The sequence below is a fragment of the Syngnathus scovelli genome, chromosome 10, assembly GCF_024217435.2.
Source record: "Syngnathus scovelli strain Florida chromosome 10, RoL_Ssco_1.2, whole genome shotgun sequence".
NCBI classification, from domain to species: domain Eukaryota; kingdom Metazoa; phylum Chordata; class Actinopteri; order Syngnathiformes; family Syngnathidae; genus Syngnathus; species Syngnathus scovelli.
The window spans coordinates 2,272,052-2,296,790 of record NC_090856.1 but is presented as its reverse complement, the minus strand read 5'-3'; the positions used below and the strand labels follow the sequence as shown (position 1 = coordinate 2,296,790).

General features: G+C 44.8%; 3 protein-coding genes across 7 annotated transcripts; 1 reads left to right on the top strand and 2 right to left on the bottom strand.

Annotated features, from left to right (window-relative positions):
* Positions 1–543: 543 nt before the first annotated feature.
* Positions 544–9,140, bottom strand: LOC125967737 (gamma-aminobutyric acid receptor subunit gamma-3). 2 transcript variants are annotated; one of them, XM_049719059.1, is made up of 10 exons: positions 9,021–9,140; positions 6,518–6,846; positions 6,124–6,269; positions 4,971–5,038; positions 3,593–3,816; positions 2,913–2,995; positions 1,727–1,864; positions 1,484–1,636; positions 1,213–1,412; positions 544–1,140 (listed from the first exon to the last, which is right to left on the bottom strand). In XM_049719059.1, exons 2-10 carry the CDS (start codon positions 6,634–6,636, stop codon positions 859–861), a joined length of 1,413 nt encoding a protein of 470 aa, XP_049575016.1. In that variant the 5' UTR covers positions 6,637–6,846; positions 9,021–9,140; the 3' UTR covers positions 544–858. The 2 variants fall into 2 exon arrangements, with proteins under 2 accessions (XP_049575016.1, XP_049575023.1); XM_049719066.2 differs by lacking the exons at positions 6,124–6,269; positions 6,518–6,846; positions 9,021–9,140 and adding an exon at positions 5,696–5,851.
* Positions 8,576–17,817, bottom strand: gabra5 (gamma-aminobutyric acid type A receptor subunit alpha5). 3 transcript variants are annotated; one of them, XR_011087602.1, is made up of 11 exons: positions 17,475–17,817; positions 16,497–16,581; positions 16,310–16,434; positions 16,130–16,197; positions 15,797–16,017; positions 15,227–15,309; positions 13,218–13,361; positions 10,686–10,838; positions 10,418–10,629; positions 9,793–10,352; positions 8,576–9,082 (listed from the first exon to the last, which is right to left on the bottom strand). XR_011087602.1 is itself a non-coding variant. In XM_049719085.2 (11 exons), exons 2-10 carry the CDS (start codon positions 16,577–16,579, stop codon positions 10,056–10,058), a joined length of 1,386 nt encoding a protein of 461 aa, XP_049575042.1. In that variant the 5' UTR covers positions 16,580–16,581; positions 17,475–17,817; the 3' UTR covers positions 8,576–9,924; positions 10,021–10,055. The 3 variants fall into 3 exon arrangements, 2 of the variants coding, with proteins under 2 accessions (XP_049575042.1, XP_049575033.1); XM_049719085.2 differs by having other exon boundaries at positions 8,576–9,924; positions 10,021–10,352; XM_049719076.2 differs by having other exon boundaries at positions 8,576–10,352.
* gabrb3 (gamma-aminobutyric acid type A receptor subunit beta3) lies at positions 11,588–24,108 on the top strand. 2 transcript variants are annotated; one of them, XM_049719026.1, is made up of 10 exons: positions 11,588–11,917; positions 18,165–18,212; positions 19,011–19,102; positions 19,178–19,245; positions 20,910–21,130; positions 21,272–21,354; positions 21,965–22,102; positions 22,183–22,335; positions 22,659–22,903; positions 22,977–24,108. In XM_049719026.1, exons 1-10 carry the CDS (start codon positions 11,823–11,825, stop codon positions 23,340–23,342), a joined length of 1,509 nt encoding a protein of 502 aa, XP_049574983.1. In that variant the 5' UTR covers positions 11,588–11,822; the 3' UTR covers positions 23,343–24,108. The 2 variants fall into 2 exon arrangements, with proteins under 2 accessions (XP_049574983.1, XP_049574991.1); XM_049719034.2 differs by lacking the exon at positions 11,588–11,917 and having other exon boundaries at positions 17,844–18,908.
* The last annotated feature ends 631 nt before the right edge of the window (positions 24,109–24,739 follow it).

The following is a 24,739-nucleotide window of genomic DNA, read 5'->3' as shown; positions in this document are numbered from 1 at the left end:
TGCATAGCCTCCATACATACACACATTGAAAGAAAATCAATAAATAACTGATGGCATTTGTACGTCGTCTCTGAGTATAACTTTTCTTTTTAAAAGCTTTTGATACATTAAAAAACAGTATAGAAAATAATTTTAAAAATATAAAAAGATCAAAATGAAATGTGTTATCTTGGTGCGTCGTCTGTAAATACTGTACATGAGCTTTCAGAATGCCTCGCTTTCTTGCGCCCGTGCAGAAATTTAATAAAACTTGACTGTGGCCAACATTTAGAATGTCAGCCTCGAGAAGCCTCTTCCGCTTTCTTTGTGCTGTTGCCTAGAAACAGCCATGCCCGAGTTCGCCACTAATGTGCATTCATTAAATGGCATTATTTGGCATCCGGCGCCATCGCAACATAAAGGACAGCGTCAACTGTGCATTGCTATCTTATTCTTGTAGCTTGGAATTAACAAATCAAAAGGTCTACGTATAGTAAGGCTTTCAACAATAACTCACCATAGTAAGGCTTTAAAAAGATCAGGCTTCAAAAATGACCATGTATATAGGCTTCAAAAATGACCTTTTATTTTTAAAAAGACAAAGCCCACAGCTTTATACAATACAATTAAAAATCCAAACATTACATTTAAATATCATTTTGTTGATAGTAAGGCTAAACTACAAGCTACCATTTGTTAGCAGCTGCGCTCACTACTTATCTTGATACCCTCTCGTTGTCTAAGTACACACTAGCATGGGTGGTAAACTTGAAATATTGAAAATCCTTTGTGTTTAAAGCATTAAGGCTGTATTGGCTAGTTGACGTAGTGACCTATCTTTGCAAACACTACCAGAAGGGTGGACGCTTTGAATTGTCACTAAAGGTAGAGATATCCCACCCAATAGACCACGTTGAAGAGAAGAAAGGAGGCAGGGAAAAAGACCCTGGAGTAGGCGTCCAGGTCCAGCAAGTCTACGTGGACGCGTCCTCTCCGCCAGGCACCGTCTTTGCAGTCGTCGTAGCAACAGAAGAAGCCGAAGCAGTCTTTGCCGTCCAAACACTGAGAGGCGCACGTGTCGTCCAAGTCCTGCCAGTAGGTGGTGTTGTTCAGGGTCACCACCGTGTGAGGAGACCGCCTGGCATCCAGGACCGAATAGTTCTGCAAACGAGACGCACTTTTACTTCCTAAACTTAGATGGTGTTACGCATCATATTAGGCTAGCATGCTTACGTGGCGTTTCCTGTCCATGCAAGGGGGCGTGCGGGTCCAACTGGAGTAATAGTTGAGGGTGGCGTACTCCATCAGAGCGGCGAAGACAAACAGGAAGCAGACGGTGACGAAAAGGTCCATGGCCGTCACGTAGGACACGCGCGGAAGAGACGTCCTCGCCACCGTGCTCAGTGTGGTCATCGTCAGCACCGTGGTGATTCCTGCAAAACCTTTCAAAGTCAAGTTTCCAGCCTGTTTTCAAAGCACGTTTAGGGTTAGAAGTTTGTCTGACCCAAAGCGGTCCTGGCTGGCGTGGCGTCCTTCTTGATCCAGAAGGAGACCCAGGACAGTACCACAGTGAGGATGCAGGGAATGTAGGTCTGGATGGTGAAGTAGCCCATTCGCCTCCTCAGGTCAAAGTACACTGTCATCGCCACGTAGTCACCTGGGTGTGTGTTGGGGCACGCCGCCGGCCGGCAAAAATCCAAAATTGTTTACCCATCTCAGCCACTCATCTTTGAGTACTGTCGAGTACCTGCTGTGGTCTTGATGATGTTGGTGGTGTTCCTGAGGCCAATGAAGTCAAACTGATAGAGGCGCCAGGACTTCTGGTCCGCTGCCTCCACTGAGTTCCTCCTCCACTTGTAGACCATCTCGTCACGCGGGTACCCGTCTGCAACGGTTCCAGAATAAACACAATGCATTATACTTGATCTTTCTTCATAGTCACGTTTCAATTGAGAAAAGATGCTAACATGTTAGCGTGCTAACAATCGCTATGCCATCTGGTGTACGTTCAGGTGGGCTGCATATCAGCATTGAGATGAGTTGATTAGTGGAACACAGGCACAATCACCACCCCACACACACTCTTTGGGATGGACTTCACAAGAGGAAGAGGATGGAGTGGTTGCCACGGCAACAGCTGTCACATCGTCTGACTTCCTTAAGTAAAGGTGAAAGGCTTTGAGTTTCTCCCCTGATGGCTTTCATTAGATTTGTGGTCTCCGAGCGTGAAGCCCATTCATTGACGCTCAAGTACCTCCTTTGATGGGCCCCTTGAAAAAAAGCCTTTATTTACATAGTTCATGCACATCCTGTTGTTAAAAAAAAAAAAAAAAAAATGAATTAATAGCGAGACCAAAGGAACACCTGATGGGTGTCAAACTCAAGGCCCGGGGGCCAGATACAGCCCGCCACATCATTTTATGTGGCCTGCAAAAACAAATTGTGCATCAAATTTGTGTGTCATTACTAGAATTGCAAATTGTCTTCACTTTTAACATCTTTTAAAAAAATATATTTGACCAGTTTTTACTCATCTGAGTTTGTTTTGTAGCTTTTACTGTATTTTATGAGGTGCTCATACATTTATTTGGGTTGACAGTTATAATGGCCCTCCAAAAGAAGCTATGACTACATTGCGGCCCGCGAAAAAAAATGAGTTTGACACCCCTGATCCAATAGGAACCAAAATAAAGGACAAGGGTGGCAAAAAATAAAATAGACCTAGAGCCAGCTTTCTGAATACCTCACATTAATTTCCATGTTTATTTCAAATGTATGAATTGTAAATTACATTTCATACTGAAAGTAACAAATAAAATAAAACATTTGTCTTGTTTATTGGGACCTTGGCAACAAATGCACTGCTGAATCTTGAAGTAAATGAAATATTTTAAAATGAAATCAAATTGTGTCATTTGTTGTGTTATACTCACAGCTGGAGAAGATGAGCGGACATGAGTGCTCGTCCATGGGAAAGTTGTGTAGCTGCAGCTGGCACTCTGCGTTTATAGTCAGTCTGAAACAACAAGTTTCATTTGACTTGTGAGAAAAATTGGAAAAGCAACTTAATGGAAAATCGCGTCGGTGTAATGAGCCTTCAAGCATCGTAAACAGATACTCACAGGCATATATTCTTTATCCTCTGAAGAATGACTAACATTACTTTGTCTGTTATACTGCCCCCAAGTGGTCAAGGCACACACACCATTGAGAGAAGCACAATATCAATTAAATTGAGGCAAAAAAAAAAAAAAAAAAAACAGTCATCACTACAGACAAGCTTTGGTAGTTGAACTTGAAGTCTGGCCCAGAAAAAGGCAATTTTTTTTTTCTTAACGTCATCCACATCAAGGCATTTCAGACACACTGACATTCCATCGTCGGCTTCTCGCGCAATCTCACTCAGCCCCTTCAAATATGCATGAAAGCAAATTTCCAGACATCTCCACAAGGCCATAATAATGTTTATTGTTGATGTCGAGCTGGGTCGAGGTGAACCTTGGAGAAGAGTTAAATAAAGCAACGAGGCAAGTGAGCGTCACTGGATTTTTTTTTCTCCGTTCATAACCAAGCCAGGGCACATTAGATGCAACTTCAGGTCACACTTGTTTACCTCAAGGTGTAAAGTATCTTGCCGTTGTTCCATATTCTGAGCAGCTGATTTGGCATGGTGATCCAATGGGCGTCAGCGTTCTTGGAGTTCCTGAAGATGGTGTCGGGCAACCAGATGAGGCCCACCATGTTGCTGTTGAGCGTCAAGATCTTCATGCTGCTGCTGTTGTAACGCAAACGGCTGTCGATCCACGTCTGCGCGAAGATGATGTCAATTTGGTATTCCTGGAAAAGCAAAGAAGGTTGATGGATTGCGATGAGGCTCTTCCAAGAACCCAGGCGCGGTATTGAACAGGAAGTCAGACATTTGGGTTCGAGGCCGCCAGTAGTTTCACTAATGGACTGGTCTATCATAAAATGGAAAATTCTCAGACGTTATCCATTTTGGTTTGAATTAGCCATTTCTTAATCGGTAGCACTCCTGGAAATCTTGATGATTGGAGGACTTGAATGACTATTATTATTATTTCACCACTGAGTGAGGGAAGCAAGCCAAACATCCCCATGGCAACAGTTCCCGCGAGCAACACTTTAGCCCCTCCGGTTTCTAAAATATTTTCATGTTGCATCTGACCTTTGGCCAAAAGCGCTTAAGTAGCAGGCCAATTACAAGGAAATCTATAATCAACGAGTACGCGGGGTGCTGATGACCTTTAATTGTGCGTCGCCGTGGGGAACCGGAGAAGAAAAATTGAACATTTTTAGAGGTAGATTTCTGAAAGGAGCAGATATTTCCAGCTAGCTAATGTGTGGGGATAATTCCTCATTGCATGGAGACTGGAGGTGATTCATCCATTCTCCTGCTGATCGGTTCTCGAAATTCTGCCAAAAGGAAATTCCTTTCACTTCTCTTTTCAATGCTTTTGGTTAACTACAGGAAAAACAATAACCGCATAATAATATAGAAAATTGAAAGAGAACTTCAATCTCTTACGAACAACAATTATCGTGTTGAAGAATGAATGGTGATTTTGTCTCGTCACTGTGATCGAACAAAAGACAGGTACAAAAGTATGCTGCCCCCGTCTTTTTGTCTTTTTCTTTCGCTACATGCTCATAAACGGCGATTAATCCTTTCATTGTGAAATCCTGAAAGCAAAACGACATTGTTCTTTTTGTGTCCTGGCAACCTGAAACAATGGCGGTAGTGGAATGAGACGGAATGTGAGTGTACGTGATTTATTAGCATTTTTCAAACCTGTTTTAAATTTTTTATTTTTTTATTTTTTTTTGTGCAACTCCAGGGCTACAAATTGGGATGCCACAGGGGTCCGTATTAGGTCCTAGATTGTTCATTTCAAAACAGAAATTTTAAAACAAGATATAACATTCAATGATCCCCCCCCAGATTATTCAATTCGAGATCTGTTGTGACTTACCATATCAATGGAGGACACGGGTCCGATGCTGTTGATAAAAATGTCCACGTCGATGAGGGTTGGCTTGACTGTTGAGAAGAAAGAGAATGCTAATTAGTGGAGAAGCGCATCATTCACGATTTTGTGAGCAATGCCAAGCAGCACTTAAGGCCGTGACAACAAAACGTGACCGTCACGATCAAACCTTTCTTGTATAGAATCAATTTCATTTCACCAAAAATGCTCTAACCAAAAAGGTAACAATACACGAACATGGACATATAATGATCCAATGCATGTAGCCATTAAAGAGAAGCATGTTCACATGTTGCAAGTCGAGTATTTGTGTCCCCAGTATGTTGTTTTGAAAGGAGAACAATGTGTTTTAGTTTTGACAATAAAGCCGTTTCATTGTGGAACGTCAAGCCGATCGATTTCACTCAGCGTGAGCAAGAGAAAGCCAGCAGCTTCTTTCTTGGTCTCCTTCTCAGACGGTGGGATAATCGCCTTTGATTTCCAATATAAACTCATCAAAGCAGTGGGATTAACTTAGCTTTTCGTTTTCTTTTCTTCTCTTAAATAAAGGAACACACGGCATGGAAAATCGATAACACTGAGGAATGCTTCACTGTTTTCCTGAGGAAGATAGCTGGCTTGCTAGCAGTTAGCCAACATCGGTGACGGCTAGCCTGCTAGCTTGCGGCTGGCTCCAGATGCCAACATAGCGTGTAAAGTCTCAAACGTACTAAGTCCTTTGTCGAGAGCCCCATCAAGTCAACAGGAAGCCGAAATGTACCAAAATAATAGCGATAAGAGTGATAAACATGACATCACGTTAGAAGAACTGAGTGACAGACGATATCGAGCAGCCAAGTTAGCAGCTATCTGAAGGTACTATCCCTTTAAGCTCTTGACAAAAGTATTAAGACAGTATGAATAAGTGAAACTCAACTCAATTTGAAATAGTTCCTTGGCAGCAAAGCACTACTTTTGTTTAAACTTATTTCAACGATTATTTGCTACAAGATGGCAGCAAAGTACTACTTTTGTTGAAATGAAGATCCTCAACTCAGACAGTTTCTCAGCACCAATATGCCACAAAAGCAATTCTTTTCTCAAAACGGTCCTCATTTCACTTGATCAATTTTATCAATAAAAACAATAATCAAATGACCTCCAATGTCGGGCCTGAGCTTGCGGTCGTAATCCTTGAGGAGTCCGTTGAGGATTTCCGTGGCATCCGACTGCTGAGATTTGGTTGGCATCATCTTCTGGACCGTCACGTCCTCGTAGTCGTCCTCATAGTCAGAAGTCACACAACTAAACACACAGAATTAAATGCCTATTTTTATTTTCGAATAAAATTTCTTTTCAACGTATTTTCTTTTCCCCGGATTTAATCGTTAATAAATTCACATTCATTCTCATGGAAAGTTTCCAGTTATTAATTTACACATTTTTCCAACTTAATTTACAATAGAATAATACTGGCAACATTCAGGAAATTTTGATAAAATTTCTCCAACCCTAATTAGGCTTTTTTTTTTTTAATAATATGAGCTACACACCTTGCATTGAGAGCCATGAGGAAGAGGAGGAACCAAGGCGAGCAGGCGGAGGTCATGCTGGCCGACCGCCACTGGTCTCTTGTTACAAGTCTTTCCAAGTCCTCCTTGACGTTCTTCATCCGTTTCGCATTACCCTGAAAGACATTTTTTTTCTTGATGGTTCACATCCAAAACGCCGGCATGGCCCAGCTTTGGCGCGCAACGTCGGCGCGCATCCTTCTTCTCCTCTTCATCATCACGCCAAAAGTGGGCTGCGCGTTTGAGAGGTAACTGCGGGTAACTCTTCACCCTCCTTTTCCTCTTGTTCCTCACGCGTCAGACACACAAGCCTGCAACATGCCAGAGGCGGAGATAGCGGAGATGAGTGTTTCCTCGGGTGGCCAGAGTGGGGCAGGGGCGGTTCATTTGGAAGGGGGCGGGAGGAAGATTAGACACTAAGCAGTTTTTTTTGTTTTAATTATGAATATTATTGTTATTACTATAATCATGATCAGAAAGTTATTTTGTTGATTTGTTATTTTTTATTATTCCAGATATGAAAAAACCCTAAAAGCAATAGTCGTATATTTTATACATTTATGTACATTTTTGGCGGCTCGGTGGCGCACTGGGTAGCACGTCCGCCTCACAGTTAGGAGGGTGCGGGTTCGATTCCACCTCCGGCCCTCCCTGTGCGGAGTTTGCATGTTCTCCCCGAGCCCGCGTGGGTTTTCTCCGGGCACTCCGGTTTCCTCCCACATCCCAAAAACATGCTTGGTAGGCCGATTGATCACTCCAAAATTGTCCCTAGGTGTGAGTGCGAGTGCGAATGGTTGTTTGTCTCTGTGTGCCCTGCGATTGGCTGGCAACCGGTTCAGGGTGTCCCCCGCCTACTGCCCGATGACGGCTGGGATAGGCTCCAGCACGCCCGCGACCCCCGTGGGGACTAAGCGGTTCAGAAAATGGATGGATGGATGTACATTTTTGTTTGTAAAATGGCCTGTGATTTCCTTGCAGTACTACTAATGTACTTTTTGGGAAAATGTATCCTTCAAAATATGACTATTGAAAAATTTTTTTTTTTAATATTCTATTCCTATTTTGTTATTGAAACTATTATAAGCGTTCCTGCTGCTGGCCAACATCGCATTCATTTTTTAGCTTCTGCTTCCCTCTGCTGGTCACAAAGGAAATTGCAACGCTCAGTCCCAATTTTCAAAGTTGTAGTTTTAAAAAAGAAATTAATCGCACTTTTAGCCCTTACAAATGTCCATAAAATATACCATGTATTATAAATTAAATATATTATACAATTTTGTGTTAAAACAAAAGTTCAAAAGGTTAGCTGCTACGGTATTTGGCACTGTGGGTTAACATGTTATTTGATTAAATAATTCAAAATGCATTAGTCACAGAACAATTGAACTGTCACGTGACCACGGTAACCGTCAGCATTTCAGGTAGCACCGCGATCCGACTCGCCTCCATCCGGTGTGCGCCAGTAAAAGTGCGCCCAAAGGTTACGCGGCGCGTCTGTTTGCACTTGTGCCGTGACGGTTATCGCCGGGCGGCTTAAGTCGCTGCGCCGAGGACGCAAAAAGCAACTTAAATGCAGCTAAATCCTCCGCAAGCAGATGTGAGCCAGATGTTGAAAGATGGATTTATATGTGTGCTAACTGCCGAGCCGACATGTGTGCTATGTGTAATCAAGCACGTGCCACCGCCGGCTTGTTGTTCCATTAAGGAAGATTAAGCTTGTGCAGAAATGCATCTTAAATAATGAATATAGTCATCAGATGTATATTTCATATATGCGCTACTTCCATCGTAGGTCTCAATTCTTTTGACACCACTTCAAAAAGTATATTATCCTTGGTAAATTATGCATTTTCAACTGTTAGACTCCAATAATGTTCTTTTACGTTTTTTTTTTTTTTGTCCGTGAAAGCATTATTTATTGCTTCAGATATTTGCATTTAAAGAACAGCCCATATTAAAAATGCACTTTCATGTGATAAGTATAATACATCCATGTGCTCCCCAAAAAGTTTCTTTTAAAATGATGACAGGCCACTTGAAGGCATTTACATTGCATTCATATTTCAGAACTTTTATAAGACAGAAACAAATGCTCTTTTCAAAACTCATAAAAACAATCAGATTACAAGGCGTCACCGTGTTCTATCCAAACTAAAAGCTACTAGTGTGGTGTTGCTGCTGCTAAATTAATGGCAATATACAGAAATAATACATTTTTACGCAATGGCGTTCCCAAAAACACAACGACACGGTTGCGGGAAAAGTACCAATGAGCATTTAAGCCACACCAAAAAGAGAGTGAAGGCAGAAATTTATGAGAATTCAACATAAAATCTCAATTTAAAGTAAGCGGAAAAAGTACAATACAATTTAAACAGCATAAAAGTTACTCATCAGTTGTCATCTCGTTTTTTTTATGCAGACAAAAAGTAAGACAAGAAAAAAGTTGACATTCTTGGAGGGGAAAAAAAAAAAGTTCAATTACCTGAACAAAGTCGTAGTTGGGCAAGAAATGTGTTCTAGTCCTCATCGATTTTTTTTTTTCCCCTGGAAAAAAATTAGGAATAAAGTACATTTTCAGAAGGGGGGGGGCTGAAAGATTAGTTCTGAGTGCGTTTGTGCACTCTGAAGGCAACACACGTTGGTTGGCATGGCTTTGCGACATGTCCTCATTTGTACAAAAGAAGGCTCCAAAAAGCTGTACACAAGCTGCTGTGGGCAAATGACAACAACAAGATCAATCGGAACTTTTTTTTTTTTTTTTTTTGCATAGCATTTGGCCTCGCTGCCATGCTGCGCCCACACCCGATGATGAAAAAGCTCAAGGATACACGAGGTTTTTGAAGCTCCACCGGAGACTTAACCTAAAATGGCCACTTCAAAGCCTGACTGTGGTTTCTTGAGACTTTTTTGGGGGGTCTACCAAAATTCGTGTTGTTGAGACAATCTGGCTTCGGGGGGTTGAATTTACAAAGTGTGAAGGTTTTTTTTGACCACTCCAAAATCCAAAATGGCAGACTTCCTGTGTCTTTTTTGTGGGTCTTCTCATAATAGAGACAGCTACCAAATTCTACATTTGGGGTCAAAATTTTGTTAAGTTTCACATTTTACATCGACCCCTGAAAATGACATTCAGATAGATGCGTCAAACCAAGACTGGTCAGGTCTGCTTTCTTGAGACTTTTTTTTTTTTTTTTTTGGTGGGTCTGCTCTTTCAAAGTGTCAATATTGGAAAGTGGCTTGAGGGCATCACCCACCTGTTTAGTACGTGTGCCTCCTATTTGTAGAACATCTTTGAAGGCTGGCTGGAAATAGCCAAACTGTCCTTGACAATGTATTTTTGCAGCTCACAACTGACCTTGCTGTACTTTGGCACCATGCCTCTTGTCCTTTCAAAGAGAGAACTACAATCGAATCCAAATGCTAAAATGTGAAAAACATGGCCGTGAAGGAGATGCGGAAGAAGCGACATGCAATGAAATTACCTCAAATGAAAAAGCGACAGATGAGTTTAGGAAGGTTAAGTGCTGGGCGGCGTGGCGTGCGGCTCCCGGTTGAGATAGGTGGCCCAGTAGACCAGGTTGAAGGTGCCGAACAGGACGGGGAACACGATACGGGACATCTTGTCGATCTTGCTGACGCTGTTGTAGGTCTTCTTGGGATCGGCGCCTTTGGACTCGGGGGGCCCCTTGAGCTGGACCGACGTGCTGTTGGAGATGGTGGACACGGACGCGTCCTTGGTCAGGTTGGTGGTGTAGTTGACGCCGGCCGTGCAGGCGTTGTTGGGTTTTTTGGATAGCACCAAGGGGTCTTTACGCTAGAGGAAGAAAAGACATTATTCGATTTGATGAATCGTCGATCCCGAATTGGAAGGCCACTCACTTTGGGCTGTTGGGCCTCCATGGCCTTCTTGCCGTCCCAGGCCCAGCTGCGCTTGGTGAAGTAGTTGACGGTGGCGAACTCGATGAGGGCGGAGAAGACGAAGGCGTAGCAAACGGCGATGAACCAATCCATGGCGGTGGCGTAGGCCACCTTGGGCAGCGAGTTGCGGGCGCTGATGCTGAGCGTGGTCATGGTCAACACCGTGGTCACACCTGTAACAAGTCACCGTGAGAGCCGGCGAACGATACAAAGGGTGGCTACGTCTTACCAAAGACGGTGCGTGCGGGCACGGACTCGCGGTTGAGCCAGAAGGAGACTTGCGACAGGATGACGGTCATGAAGCACGGCATGTACGTCTGGATGACGAAGTAGCCGATCTTCCTCTTCAGGAAGAAGTGAGCCATCATCACCGTGTACTGGCCTGATTGACACACAACAGTTAATCAATCATTCGGAGATTGCACAAAACCACAGGTGGCAACATTGGACACGGGCTCCCTCTAGTGGTAGACTGAAGAACGACATTTTTAAATGCTTTTTAGGTGAGTCTTGGTATAGAAAGTTTTAGAAGCACTGTGTTACCTTGGCTTTTGGGTTTTAAGTGTCAGTCACGGTAAACCTGATTCTTGTTTGGGGTATTAATCACGATAAATCGGATTGTTGAACCATCTTGTTGTGGTCGGTCAAGGTAAACGTCACCCTTGTCCTTTGAACTCACACATGTTGTTTGGGGTATTAGTTAAAGACAAACAGGATCCCTGTGCAATCCCCTGAAGAACTGACCATACACAAATGGTAAAGATTAAACGGCCATTTGCCATTTTGGCTGTCTCATCCGGAAAACAGATCAACTGCGGTCATACAAAAAAAAAATGGTGGCTTGTTCTTTAAAATTTCCTGGAATCAAGGAGAATGATCCTACTCTTATTTGTCACGTGAAGGCAAAATAAATGGGTTGCCGGGCGAGACATCATCATCATCATCCTGTTAACCAACGAGGGATTGCATTTTATTTCCTCTCCCGTGGAAAAAATCCACAGATGACTGCCGATTTTTTTTCCTCTCTCGCTAATCCCCCGCCACAATCTGCATCCTGTGTGTGCGTGCGTGCATGCGTGCTCAGGATTGGTGCATCCTCTCCTGAGCCGGGACACCACTGGGGCAGCAGAGGCGGGGCAGAGGGTGGCGGCGGCCGCGGGACGGCAGTGCGGAAAAGTTTGGGACACGTTCCGGCGAGCATCCATCATGTCCTCGGCCAGCGGACGAGCATCCGTCAGACGAGCTCGGTGGCGCCGGCGTCGCCCCGGCGCCGCTCGCTTTTGACCCCCTTTCTTTCTTTGGTTTTTTATTTTCCACAAACGTGGATGGGTAGGTGCGGAAAGATAAAAATAACGAAGACAGAAAAATGCGGCTTTGGTGGACTTTAACGTTTGGATTTTGGAGCGTGTGCGGCGAGCTGCCCTTCATCGCCGAAAACAACGCGGCTATGCTGGTCAACTGGTGAGTGAGCGCCGGCGTTCCCTTTCGCAGTTGTTGGGAAAACACGCTTTAATTCCCCGGCGTCATTCGGTGAGGGCTTAACACGGCAGGTCAAGGGTCACCCGTGTCCACTGTGAGCTATTCCCGGCCCGCTTAAGGAGGGTTTGTACCTCCGATTAGCGTCTGGAGGCTCCGTCTGTCTTAAAGAAAGAAGCCTTTGGCGTCACGGCGGGATTTCCAGCGCCGCCGGTGGCGCGTGATTCAGAGCGGACCGCTATTGGTCGGAGCGGCGACTGCATGTCAACCATAGCAGGGATTCCCTAAATGTGGCGGCTGTACGGAACCGTTTTGTTTTTGCCAATCACAAGCAATAGATTCATCTACGACAATAGACATTTTCAGATGAATTATATTTGGATCATTTGGCTCATGGCTAAAATTGCAATTGTATTATCCTCTTGAATTTAACACCCGAGGAGCAAAGGTGCGTCAACTGGGGTGTTGAAGGTCGTGATGGAGGGTGAAAAGTTTGGCGCAGTTTGTAACACTTTTGCATACTTTAGAGTTTGGCGCGCCAAGTCAGGTGCCTTTTGGAAAGCCTGGCATCATACTGGATCTTACACAAGAGAATAGAGCAGATGCCACTCGGCCCCTCCCTCCCTCCTCTCCCCTACGTGGCACTGCCGCTGCAGCCAAAGTGATGACGTCACTTGGTAAAAGCACAACTGCCTGATGGGCACCGCGTGAGGATTAACCCTGCACACCCAATAGCCGGGACGCTGGATAAGTGTATTTTTCTCCCCCTGGGACGGGGGCTTGGAAAGAGGGAGGGGGGTGGGGGCACATCTGGCGGTGTGTGGGAGGCCTTCCCAAATCCGAGTGATTCATTTGTTGTCCGTGTCAGGCTTGATTTGAAAACATTTGCTATGAAGAATGTCAGCCGCAGGCTAGAACATTAGCATTTGGTCGGCTAACATATACTGAGTAGAGAAAGCCCCCAAAATATCCTAATATTTTGGGGGCTTTCTCTACTAAGAACCATTTCAAATGACAATTGATCAAATAGCATGATAGTGAGGATGGAAAGCAGATCAAGAAGGATTTTTAAAAAAAAACAACATACCATTTAATGCTAACATGCTAGCAGCTGCTAGCAACTCAAGCACTGAAAGCGCCAATGAAGATCAATGTACAAAGCAAATTTCAAATGATAAACGTGCCAGCAATTGATGCCACCAGATGGCGCCAGAATAATTATGATCACAAAAAACAGCCAATCTGAGTTTTTTTTGATAATGACCAAGAAGAAATGCACGTTCACCTCTGCTGGTGTGGATGTCCTCCGTGCCGGCCGTCTGACCAGTCAGGTGGTACTGGTTGAGCCTGGAGCCCTCCTCGCCCACCACCACCGACTTGGCCGCCCCCTTATCCCAAGTGTAGACCACCTCCGAGACCGGGTACGCATCTGAGGGACACAAACATTTCACCTGTCATTCTCACTCGGGACACCGTGAAACTATAAACCGGAATAATAATCTCTTACATGCAAAGTTAAAAAACAAAACAATGAGTCAGGCATACATTTTGTGGATTATAGAGTTGAGTAAATTACAGGTTACGTGACTCTTCTATTCTATTCTATTTGAGCTCTTTAAACCTTTGACTGCAATCTCAACAGTGACATGTATTCACAGTTAATCTGCGTGTCGCCGTCCTCGTCCGACAAGTCCCGTTCTCCATAGCCACCTGTGCTGCCTGAAAGTCACAGTACTAGCAGGATGTCATTTTGGCTGCTTGCTTAAAAGCAAATCTCAAAGTGGAAGCAATGATCACAACATGTGTTAAAGCACAATTTATAGGAGTTCAGAATTAAACCCAACAGGTGACCCAGTAGACGTCGTGGGGAATGTAGTGGTATCGAAATTTAATGGGGAAAAACAATAACGTAAAAACTCCAGGTCTTCTGCCTTGACTCTGTCGCACCAATTTCCACGGAAACTGCGTCCGACAGAAGCAGTTGTGCGGCTAAAACCAATTGTAAAGTATAACCCCCGTTACTAAATCTATGTGTGTGCGGCACTCGGCGGTCCAATCTACGAGCACTAATCCCACGACTGTGGTGTCAGAAGACTTCACAGATTGTCTTCAATATCCCCAGATTGACCTCAGCCCCGTCGGGATTATTGTCTCTGACCAGCCGCGACAACGTTAGCGTGTTTTGTAACGTTGCCGTCCATTGTCTGTTTTCACTGGTACTAGCGCTTCTTTCAAGCTAACATTTAGCGAGATAGTAACTCGAGTAGAGAGTGCGCAATGGGTTGGTATGGGTAAGTCAGGTGCCGCTCGAAAGAGAATTTGGGGTGCAAACATCTACAGTGCGTTGAAGAAACTCTGAATCTTTTAGGGCTAGCGCCAATTACGCCAATTCAATATGTTCAAAAAACTTCATCAATACTTTGTAGTTTGTAACAGCATAGCCCAGTCAAAAATATTTAGTGTGTTTCACAACACCAAAAAAGTGTGACTTCAAGAGTAAGACATCTTATCATTAGCAAACTAGCAAAACCTGAGCTAACGAATCCCAAGCTAGCGATAGTAGCCTAGCGAGAGCGTGAGAGGTGATTAACGTGTCCAAGAACGCAACCGTGGCAGCTTTGAGAGAGCCAAGAGCAACAGGGCGGGAGAGCGGGCCGGCCCAGCCCGCCAGGCGGCATCCAAGGGGGTCAAAGGATTAGCTCGGGTTAATGGAGTTGCAGGAAACCGGATGCGACGCTGATAGCTTGCAAGGCTCACGCAGGCCCCAGCACATCACACAAAAGCTTTTTTTTTTAAATGTATATTTAAAAGGCTTTCCAAAAACCCCTAAGCAGATCGGAAGTTAGGATTCTGTGTTGTTCTATTATTTGATTATTTTGTCAGCTTCCTCTCCTAATTCTGAAAAAAATAATTTCAATTTTAAACCTAAAAAAATTCTTCCCCCCCCTAAAAATGCTTCAGTTTACATTTTCTGTGAAAACAGAGGGGAAATACAACCCCCCCAATATAAAATTAAATTGTATTTTAAAATGAAATTAATGATTTTAAAATATTGTATTAAGTGAATACATTGACATCTTTGTGAAGGCGGCAACGGATGCAGTTGCGTGGCTTTACCTAATGAACTGAGCTGTGTGTATTTAAGTCTACCTTGCAATTAATCTAAGTCGCTTTTAACTTGGACTGGGCACACCCGTCTAAGCGCAGGGAAGCCCCTCTTAATTCATCCCAAAAGCTTAAGGGCCAGCTCAACTACCCGTACGTCACAAAACAAACACCTCGTGGTCTACTTACAGCTTCCAAACTTGAGGGGGCAGGCGTGCGCGTCCATGGGGAAGTCCTCCAGTTGCATGGGGCACTCTGCAGATATAGTCAATCTGAAAAACAAACAAAAAGCCATCTATGCATAAATAAAGTTTGTGTGAGATTAATCCAAAATGTCCTATAAAAGCCATTGAACTGGATTGGAGAAGACTTCTACTCCCACCGTGTGGACTCAATTGTAATTTCATCATAGAAATGTAATGTAAAAATGATGTAACAATGTACTTTGTGCAGCTTTTGCAGATTTTATTGGAGAACTTATCCCCTATTATTCCTTAAAACTCATCATCGGTGGTATTCTCTTTTTTTTTTATAGATCAAAGCTTTGATTTTGTGGCATTATGAGATCAAAATGGGCATTTAGTTCAGCCATAGCCTTGTTTAAATGTAAAAACGTTTTGCTGCCACCTTGTGGCATCAAGAGGTGTTACAAAAGTTTTAAGCTTTGCAAGTACTGCTCCTACTCTGAATGCCATGAAAGTCGGGGAGCTCGTAACTGCAGGTACCACGGCGGCTAAAGTCATGGGGCTCGTCAGGTACCTCATGGTGTAGAGCAGCGTGCCGTCATCCTGCAGCCTCAGCAGCTTGTTGGGCGTGGTCATGTTGTGCGCGATGGACTTCTTGCCGTTGAGGAAGAAGGTGTCGGGCGTCCAGATGTTGCTGGCCAGAAGGTTGTTGAGCGGCAGCATCTTCATGGGCCCTTCGAAGCACAGACGCTCATCCTTCCAGCTCTGGCGGAAGAACACGTCGATGGTGTACTCCTGAAATTGAACAGCGAGTCGGCCATTTTGCTTTACAAATTCCATCGTTCATACTTTTTTTCAAATTTTGACCTAAAGAGCCTGATTGGAAACAAATATTTTGAAGTGGTACCATTTCCGTGTCCGAGACTGGACCGAAGCTGGTGACAAAAATGTTGGTTTTGATCTCCGTCACCTTTTCTGTACGATTGCAGAAAAGAAATGATTTCAGACAACACAACTTTTATCTTAAGGTGACGAACATTTACAAAGGGATGGAAGTGTTGAATGTGCGTCGCGTGCACGCCGTTACCTCCCAGTCCGGGGCGCAGCCTGTTGTCGTAGCCATCCAACAGTCCGTCCAAGATGCGGGTGAACACTGTGATGTTGTTAATTAATTCCGTCTCGGAGGGGGTCCCCGTCGCCTCCTGCTGGAGGCTAGTCGACAAGAACTGTACGTCAAATTACTGTTGATGATGGTGATGATGCGTCACGCTCACCTCAGGCGGCAGGTGAGGCTGGCGAGCAAGAAGCAGAGCCACGTGCGTCTCATTGCAAAGCTGCGCTGCATTCCATCGCCCATTCCTGCGGACAAAGGGACCTCGTGATCATGTCCGGCCAAAACAAGGGCTCATTAGGAGTTGGGCTCCGAAAAACGAGATTGACGCCTGAGGCTCAAGGGCTGTCTAGCGTTCTGCTATTCTGCAGAGATCACAGCTTTATTTTGACAGACGTCAGCAAGGGCGAGAGTTGTTTCTTTTTTTGGGGTGTTGTTATCCTTTGTGGTCATTGAAAAAGTCTCGCTTGTGTTTTCAAAAGATATTTTCTGCTCGGGGGCACATTTTATTCAATATATATATATATATATTTTTAAATCTATTTGTTATTTAAACGTATTTAATATTCTGGTATGTATTGCTGTATTAATTTAAAATATCTTATTTGGCAATTTCATTCTTTAATTTTCTTAATTTATACCATTATTTTTTCATATTATTTATTCAGAGTATAGTTTTAGTTTCAAATTATTTTTGCGGGGTATTTCTAGGCTACGTCAAAGCGCCAATATATTCTTTTAAAAGTGTTTATTGCCTTTTTATGTAATTATTCTTTTAAAGATTTAAGGCTATTTTATACATATTTTTACAATGACTATTTCATTATGTAGATGTGTTTCATCCAAACGTCTTTTTAATATTACTAACACATGAATAGCAAAAATTCCTTTTTTTCTTTTGCGTTTTTCAAAACGCAGCACTTGCTCCTTGGCAAAAAAAAAATATAAATGTATAAAAAAAATAACACCAAAAAAAAAAAAAAAAACAGAAAGGGGGGGTTAATTGGGCAAAATCAGAACGGGTTAAAAAAATCACAGCCCACTGGAATTGTTCCACCTGCATCCCTGCACCACACATGATCTTCTCTAGGAACAGCACCTTGCACCCCCCCACACAGACACACACATTCACACCTTTTACCTTCAAGAAGAAGACGACGACGTCTATCTCTCGTCCTCCAGCGTTGCTCTTCGGCAGGCTCTCCCCGGCGCAGCGCTCCAAATTTGCCGTTCTGGTGGATAGGGAGGGTGGGGGTGGAGAAAGAACGCCCCCCCTCAAAGAAAAGACGTGGTGTTCAAATAGAAAAAATTATAATAGCGTCACTTTCATTCTGCTCGGCCGTCGCTGTGACAAAATAAGGTCCACCCCCCCCGCAAATAAAAGGTCTTAAAATATGATGAGGAGGCGAATGGGAGAACGAGAGGAGAAGAGAGGGCGGGAAGCAGCACTGGTGGATGTGCGCAGTGGCGGCGGGGTGAAGATGCTGGGAGGGGATGGGAGGGGGGGGGGGGGGGGGGGGGGGCAAGAGAAAGAGAGAGAGAAAGCGGTTGGATAACACCGCTGGATCCATTCCTTGTTCTTAGCCCACTTCTGACACCACCGAAAAAATAATCCAAACTGCTGACTCGTTTGTTGTGACACGTTGACGTTCCAGCGGCAGAGGGGAAAACACCCCAGTTGACATTTTTCCCCCGTCAATATTCCAATTTAACACGATTATTTCTCAAGGTCCTCTTCCAATGTAGTTTAATTTGAAAACAAACACAAATTAAAGTGTTTTAATGTATCATTTGAATAGGTTCCAATTGTATTTTTTATTTTGCTTTACAGGAACGCCGTTGAAGGGAACAAAAAGCTGCATGCCATTTACGACACAAGGTGAGTGTCATTTTAATGTCACTTCATTCTGGCAATGGCATGGAAACGTGGTGGAAAGATTAAATTCTTTTTACAACATGAAATTGGCTTCTTATAAGCAGAATTGATAAGTGTCAGTGCTGTTTATAGCACACATTCCATAGTTACTCATCAATTGAATGCACAAAAGGACAGACAGCGCCACCTTCAGGCTGGGAGGGAAAACAGCATAACTTTCGCTTGAAAATTGTACTCGTTTAAAGTAACTGAGTACTTGGATATTTCTCACCACCGGTAACTAGAGCCCTCGCTGGCCCAGCCTTGCTTCTCATTAGCCTTCCACGTGTACACAAGAGTGTGCGTGAAGCGCGCAAGAACGTTATTTGAGGCGACAAGCTGCCAAAAAGAAGCAAGAAGTACTGCGTGGGACGCTGTGGATTGATGGCGCGTTCAGGCGTGTGTCGTCGTGTGGGTGAAGTCTCACCTGATTTAGTGGCGCTCGCCGGGGAGAGAGGAAGGGACCGACCGAGGGAAAGGAGGAGGAGGGAAGGAAGGAGGCAGGCAGGGAACGAGCGAGCGCCTCGAGGCAAGGGGGCGAAGCGCCGACTTACACCCGGCCACATAGCTCAACGACGCTGGGAGAATGAGGGCCCTCCGGGTGGCGTGCTGGTGTCATTGCTGGCCGCTGGTCGTGGCCGCTATGTGCGCATGCGCCAGGTGAGCTCGTTTTGGCGCCAAGGACGACTTCTTCTACTGTTTCTTTTTCGTCTGCCTATTCCAATATTAAAATTTAAAAATGGCCGCTATTTTCTCTTTTAGCGTCAAAGAGCCTGGCAACATGTCTTTTGTCAAAGACACAGTGGACAAACTTTTAAAGGGATACGACATTCGTCTCAGGCCAGACTTTGGAGGTAAGAATAATTTTGTAATTCTATTTATTGATATTTAGGTCATAACATAAATGCTTGGTTGTGTTATTTGTAAAGGTGCCCCTGTTGCTGTTGGCATGAGCATAGATGTGGCTAGCATAGACATGGTCTCCGAGGTGAATATGGTAAGTTCCGCGCAAACTATTTTATTTGACATATTTAAACGCATATGCATACATGTCATCACTTTGCAATCGTGACATGCATTTTGAGAAGCGTGTGCGTATAAATCGTCCCATGAAAGCATCATGCCAACCACTCATTACGTATTCATCGTAAAAGACATGCTTGATTTAGCAAACCGACAATAAATAATACATTGATTGCAATAATGTTGACATTTATACGTCTCAGTCTGACACGCATAATTTAATGATCTGTCTGTTTGCATGTTAGTACATTCTTAATGTAAATGTCTGCTTGTGCATTTATCTAGGAAGACATATTTGTCTGGATGTTTGCGTACACACAAATATCCATCTTTACATGCACGCTAACATTAGTCTAACGTTCACAGACACTAAGTTAATGCCGCATGAATGGATTCAACATGCGGTTTGTTGAACAACTCGGTGCACATTCCACTGGGGAAGTGTCTCATGAACATTGTGCACGCTGTTCCGCTATTCTCAGTTGATAGGCAGCTGTTAGCGGGACAATTTGCACGTCTGACACGGGATGGCACGCCGTTCTCCCGCCGGGCCTCATTAACCGGAGACTGAAAACCAGTTTTGGTTTCTCTTGAGATCCAAATGATCTGACAACAAATTAGCGCGCGTCTTAACTAAAATTGCTACTTTTAAAATTTAAATTGCGATGAGACTAAAGTGATGAGGAAAGTTTTTAAACGGTTAGCGCTCCAGACGCTGAGCTGAACCCGCCATGTTGTGCAAAAGCTGATTCAGCCGAGCCACTTTGCCGGTGTTGCTGCATGTGGGCGTTCATCACGTCTCACAACAACACCTGCTTTTCATCTCGTTACTTTTTTCAGCAGCAGCTTCTCTTCAACGTTAGCATTAAGCTAGAAACATTTTGGTCTTTCAATGTTTTGCTTTGTTATGCATGTCAGTTATGCTTTCAACAGGGAGTGAGAAAACTTGAATCAAATCCGCTTTGGAGAACTGAGGGCTGATCTTATCATTCCCTCAAAGCGATGTTATATGATCGTCTCCCATTTACTGGCAGCGAGGAAATACATTTGGGAGGGCGGAAAATATTATTATGTCCATTTGCATATGCACTTACTGCAAACAGCCAGCCCAGTTAATGTACTGTACACACATCATATAAATGCACACCAGAGTCTTCAACGGCACAAGGAATGAGTTGACAATGTTAGTGTGATTCACTCCTAGCTAAGAAAATGATGCAGTTGCTACACCATGCAGCAAAAAAAAAAAAAAACTGCATTTCCATCATTTCATCTGCGTCAGGTCAGCACTTTTACACGGCTGAGTTATATTTATTTGTTCAGATGGGTTGCAGTCAGCCCTGCCAACGACCGTTACGGGACAGGCACCGTAGGCCGAGCGCAGCGCTACACGGAACACGCTTGAATCACTGATGCGGCACGGCTTGTTTATTTCCTGTGACCGGCTTATTTATTTAAGAGAATATTAGTCAGCAGAATGTCAGCTCCTTTAAAAGGCTGCAAAAGCTTTTGTGTTGCGCCCGATCAGTGGTGGAACGTAGCCAGCGAGTCAATGTGGGCCTTTATTAATTATTGATCCATCCATCTATCAGGATCTATCAATCCATCCGTCCGTTTCCCCCCCCTCCCCCCCGGCAGGACTACACGCTGACCATGTACTTCCAGCAGTACTGGCGGGATAAGCGATTGGCCTACTTGGGCATCCCGCTCAATCTCACCCTGGACAACCGGGTGGCCGACCAGCTTTGGGTGCCCGACACCTACTTCCTCAACGACAAGAAGTCCTTCGTGCACGGCGTCACCGTTAAAAACCGCATGATCCGGCTGCACCCGGACGGCACTGTCCTCTACGGGCTCAGGTACGTCGAGACATTGGGCCCGATTCAAAACTTGCTTCCCTCCTTACTGTACAATTTGCTCTGCACACCGCAATGCAGCATCAACCAATAAAGATTTGTTTCTTTTTTTTTTTTTTCCTCGCCCCCGGCCTTTGGGCTCAGAATCACCACGACGGCCGCTTGCATGATGGACCTGAGGCGATACCCGTTGGACGAACAGAACTGCACGTTGGAGATTGAGAGTTGTGAGTTAATGACACGCAGGGTGCAAAGGAGAACGAACCCTCATTAGTTTTGATGATATGTGCCCCTGCGCTCGCCATTCACGTGGAATCATGTGTAAGATTTACATGTGCTGCAGTCAGCGCTCCGGCGCCGGCTCGTAAATCAGCCTTTTTTGCCTCCCGCAAATGTAAAGTGCATCGCATGCGGTTCATTCACAAGTTCGCCGTGCTGTTAAATCAAACGAGCGACCGTTGCGCCGTGCCCAATACGATACGCGGGAGTCGACAATGTCATTTTCAATAAATAAACTTTTTTTTTTCAACTCAAAAATATGTTGCTGTCGCATCATGTGTTCGTTCACATAAACTACTATTATTAATTTGATTTATTCATCAAATATTTTGGTTTAATACTGATATTTGTTATTGTAATTAAATTTAAATTAAATGTTTGTGTTAGTTAAAAGTCTATGTGGTAGGAGGACCTTAAAGAAATCTATTAAATTGCAATCTAATATTGATAGCAAAAAAATCACAATTAATTTATTTTTAAAATTGTTCCACCTGAGTGCAATATAAAAAATTAATCAGTCTTTTTTTTTTTTTTTTTTTTTAAATGAACACGTGACAGACGGCTACACGACGGACGATATCGAGTTCTACTGGAAAGGAGGCGACACGGCCGTGACGGGGGTGACACGCATCGAGCTTCCGCAGTTCTCTATAGTGGACTACAAGCTGGTCTCCAGGAACGTGGTCTTTTCCACAGGTAAACGTTGGGCAATATGAAATGAAAACATCTCGCTCCTATCTCTCATATTCACTTTTTTTGTGTGTGCGTGCTTGCAGGTGCCTACCCTCGACTGTCTCTGAGCTTCAAGCTGAAGAGGAACATCGGCTACTTCATCCTGCAGACTTACATGCCCTCCATCCTGATCACCATCCTGTCCTGGGTCTCCTTCTGGATCAACTACGACGCCTCGGCCGCTAGAGTCGCTTTAGGTAAACGGCGCCGACCTGCCTTGGAACATCAAAACAACATGATCATGTACTGCACAACTATTCCGTACTGATGCTTTAATCTGTGTCAGTCTTACGCTCCGTTCTCGTTCTTGGCCCTCCAACGGGAATCGATGGCACGGACCCACACAGCTCTCCGCTCCCTCCCCCGCACACACTGTTCAAGCTCTACATTTTCATCCCACTTACGCAACAGCGCTCAAAACAGAAATGCAAAGAAACATTGTTGATATAGTTCATGTATGAATCATGTCCAGAAAGTCGGATTACTATCCTGATTCGACGGGCTGCTTTTGCGTCGGTAGGCATCACCACCGTGCTGACCATGACCACCATCAACACGCACCTGAGGGAGACGCTGCCCAAGATCCCCTACGTGAAGGCCATCGACATGTACCTGATGGGCTGCTTCGTCTTCGTCTTCCTGGCCTTGCTGGAGTACGCCTTCGTCAACTACATCTTCTTTGGCCGGGGACCTCGCATGCAGAAGAAGCTGGCCGAGAAGGCGCAGAAGGCCAACAACGACCGCGCCGCTTTCGAGCGCGCCAAGGTGAAGCGATATCTGTTGGGGAGAGATAGTTTAAGAAGTTGTCCAAAGTTGAGACCGATTTGTTCCACCCCAGGCCGACTGTCAGGGCAACATCCTGCTGACCACGCTGGAGATCCACAACGAGGTGGGCCACACCACTGTCACCACCAGTAGCACCCGCAGCAGCACCGGCAGCAGCCTGTACGACGCCACGGGAAACTCCACCCCCGTCCCGCTGGACAACTCCTCGGGCGTCCAGTACCGGCGTGGCAGCGGGCGGGCCGCGCGGCCCGCCGGCTCGGACGTCAGGAGGAGCCGCCTGAGGAGACGGTCGTCGCAGCTGAAGATCAAAATCCCCGACCTCACGGACGTCAACGCCATCGATCGTTGGTCCCGCTTCATCTTCCCCTTCTCATTTTCCTTCTTTAACGTCGTCTACTGGCTTTATTACGTCAATTAATGTGTACCTGCGCTTTTCGTGATGCTTGGACACGTGTCACGTTGAGGACGTGGGCGACCTCGTCACGGCACGGCCAACGGGTCGTCCTCCATGTTGCCACGCCACTGGGATCTTAAAGGGCAAACAAAAACCACTTTAAAGTCATCAAAGGACAGCGACCAATCCTGGGTGTACACTATCCCACTTCTCTTGCCAAAAGTCATCCACAATTAATTAAGGTCTGTAAATTGTCCAAGGGGGCGAGTGGGAATGGTTGTCTGGTCTACTATGTGCCCTGATTGACCGGCGACCAGTGCAGGGTGAGCAAATTGGCGACCAGTCTGGGGTGTATCCTGCGTCCCTCAACAAATGTCATCTTGGGTTGAATTCTAAATGGTCCAGATATGTGTGTGTGTGCAAATTGTTTGTCTATTTGTCCCCTGCGATTGGCTGGTGGCCAGCCCAGAGTGTGTCCCACTTGTCCCACCAAATATCATCTTTGGTTTAATTAAAGACTCAAAATTTTCTGTGAGTGTAAATGTGAGTCAGTGTGAACGGCTTGGTCGTCCATATGCGCCCGGCAATTGGCCAGCAACAAGTCCGGGGTGTATCCCGCTACTCTCATCAAAAGTCACCAACGTTACCTGATGCTAAAGTTAGCATGGATGCTAAGCTAAATTTGGGGTGTGCGTCTTTAATGTTTATTTATTTATTTTTCAAATGACCGCCAGACTTTTCATTGTTTTCATTTTGTGTTGACTTTATAAAAACATGCAGACAAATCCCAGCTGGTGTGTGTGCCGTTCTTGTCGAAAGCGTTCTCGCCATCTGCGGCCGGCCACGCGTAGGAGTGGACGCCAACTGCCACAACATGGCAGAACGCTCGCATGGCACAAGATACTCGAAAAAACGAGACAAGCAGCAAACTACCGAGGAAGTCGTTTTTTGGGTTGTCTTTTTTTAATTGGTTGATTAAAATAATTTTGCTTTTAGACATAAAATATCCGCGCCGCTAATTGAGAAGGGCTGGTATTGTGTAAGAGATGGTTTGAGTGTTGTCAACTGCCTGATGTCTGCTGAAAGGAGGATGTTACGTGAGCGACATTGCTTGATGGGGAGACAGCACGTCGGCGTTTACGTTTCAGCAGGTGAGCCCCTCATATTGGTCTCCGTGTTTGCTGAGCTGTTCAGGGAGGCTAACTTTAGTTGCTAACTCAATGTTGCTATGCCACATGAGAAATCTGTTTTGTTCGTGCTGTTTCTTAGCACCTCGTGAAGGCCAGCGAGAGAGAGAGAGAGGTGGCGGTAATAGTGACTGGTTGCTAAGCAACAGGAGGATGCCTTTGTGTGTGTGAGTCAATTTTGATGTGTCAAGGTTTGCTGCTGTCATTGTTTAAAGGCGACATAAAGTCATATGT

What these genes read in the sequence shown, in the direction of transcription:
- LOC125967737 (XM_049719059.1), bottom strand. Translation starts at nt 6,636, where the DNA reads ATGAAGAACGTCAAGGAGGACTTGGAAAGACTTGTAACAAGAGACCAG. An exon ending in CCGTGTCCTCCATTGATATG is followed by an intron (nt 3,817 to 4,970) that starts GTAAGTCACAAC and finishes TTGCTTTTCCAG; the next exon opens with GAATACCAAATTGACATCAT. An exon ending in AAGATACTTTACACCTTGAG is followed by an intron (nt 2,996 to 3,592) that starts GTAAACAAGTGT and finishes TTGTTGTTTCAG; the next exon opens with ACTGACTATAAACGCAGAGT.
- gabrb3 (XM_049719026.1), top strand. Translation starts at nt 11,823, where the DNA reads ATGCGGCTTTGGTGGACTTTAACGTTTGGATTTTGGAGCGTGTGCGGC. An exon ending in CATGCCATTTACGACACAAG is followed by an intron (nt 18,213 to 19,010) that starts GTGAGTGTCATT and finishes TTTCTCTTTTAG; the next exon opens with CGTCAAAGAGCCTGGCAACA. An exon ending in CACGTTGGAGATTGAGAGTT is followed by an intron (nt 21,355 to 21,964) that starts GTGAGTTAATGA and finishes AACACGTGACAG; the next exon opens with ACGGCTACACGACGGACGAT.
- gabra5 (XM_049719076.2), bottom strand. Translation starts at nt 16,579, where the DNA reads ATGGGCGATGGAATGCAGCGCAGCTTTGCAATGAGACGCACGTGGCTC. An exon ending in ACGCTGCTCTACACCATGAG is followed by an intron (nt 15,310 to 15,796) that starts GTACCTGACGAG and finishes TTTGTTTTTCAG; the next exon opens with ATTGACTATATCTGCAGAGT. An exon ending in CCCCCTCAAGTTTGGAAGCT is followed by an intron (nt 13,362 to 15,226) that starts GTAAGTAGACCA and finishes TGTGTCCCTCAG; the next exon opens with ATGCGTACCCGGTCTCGGAG.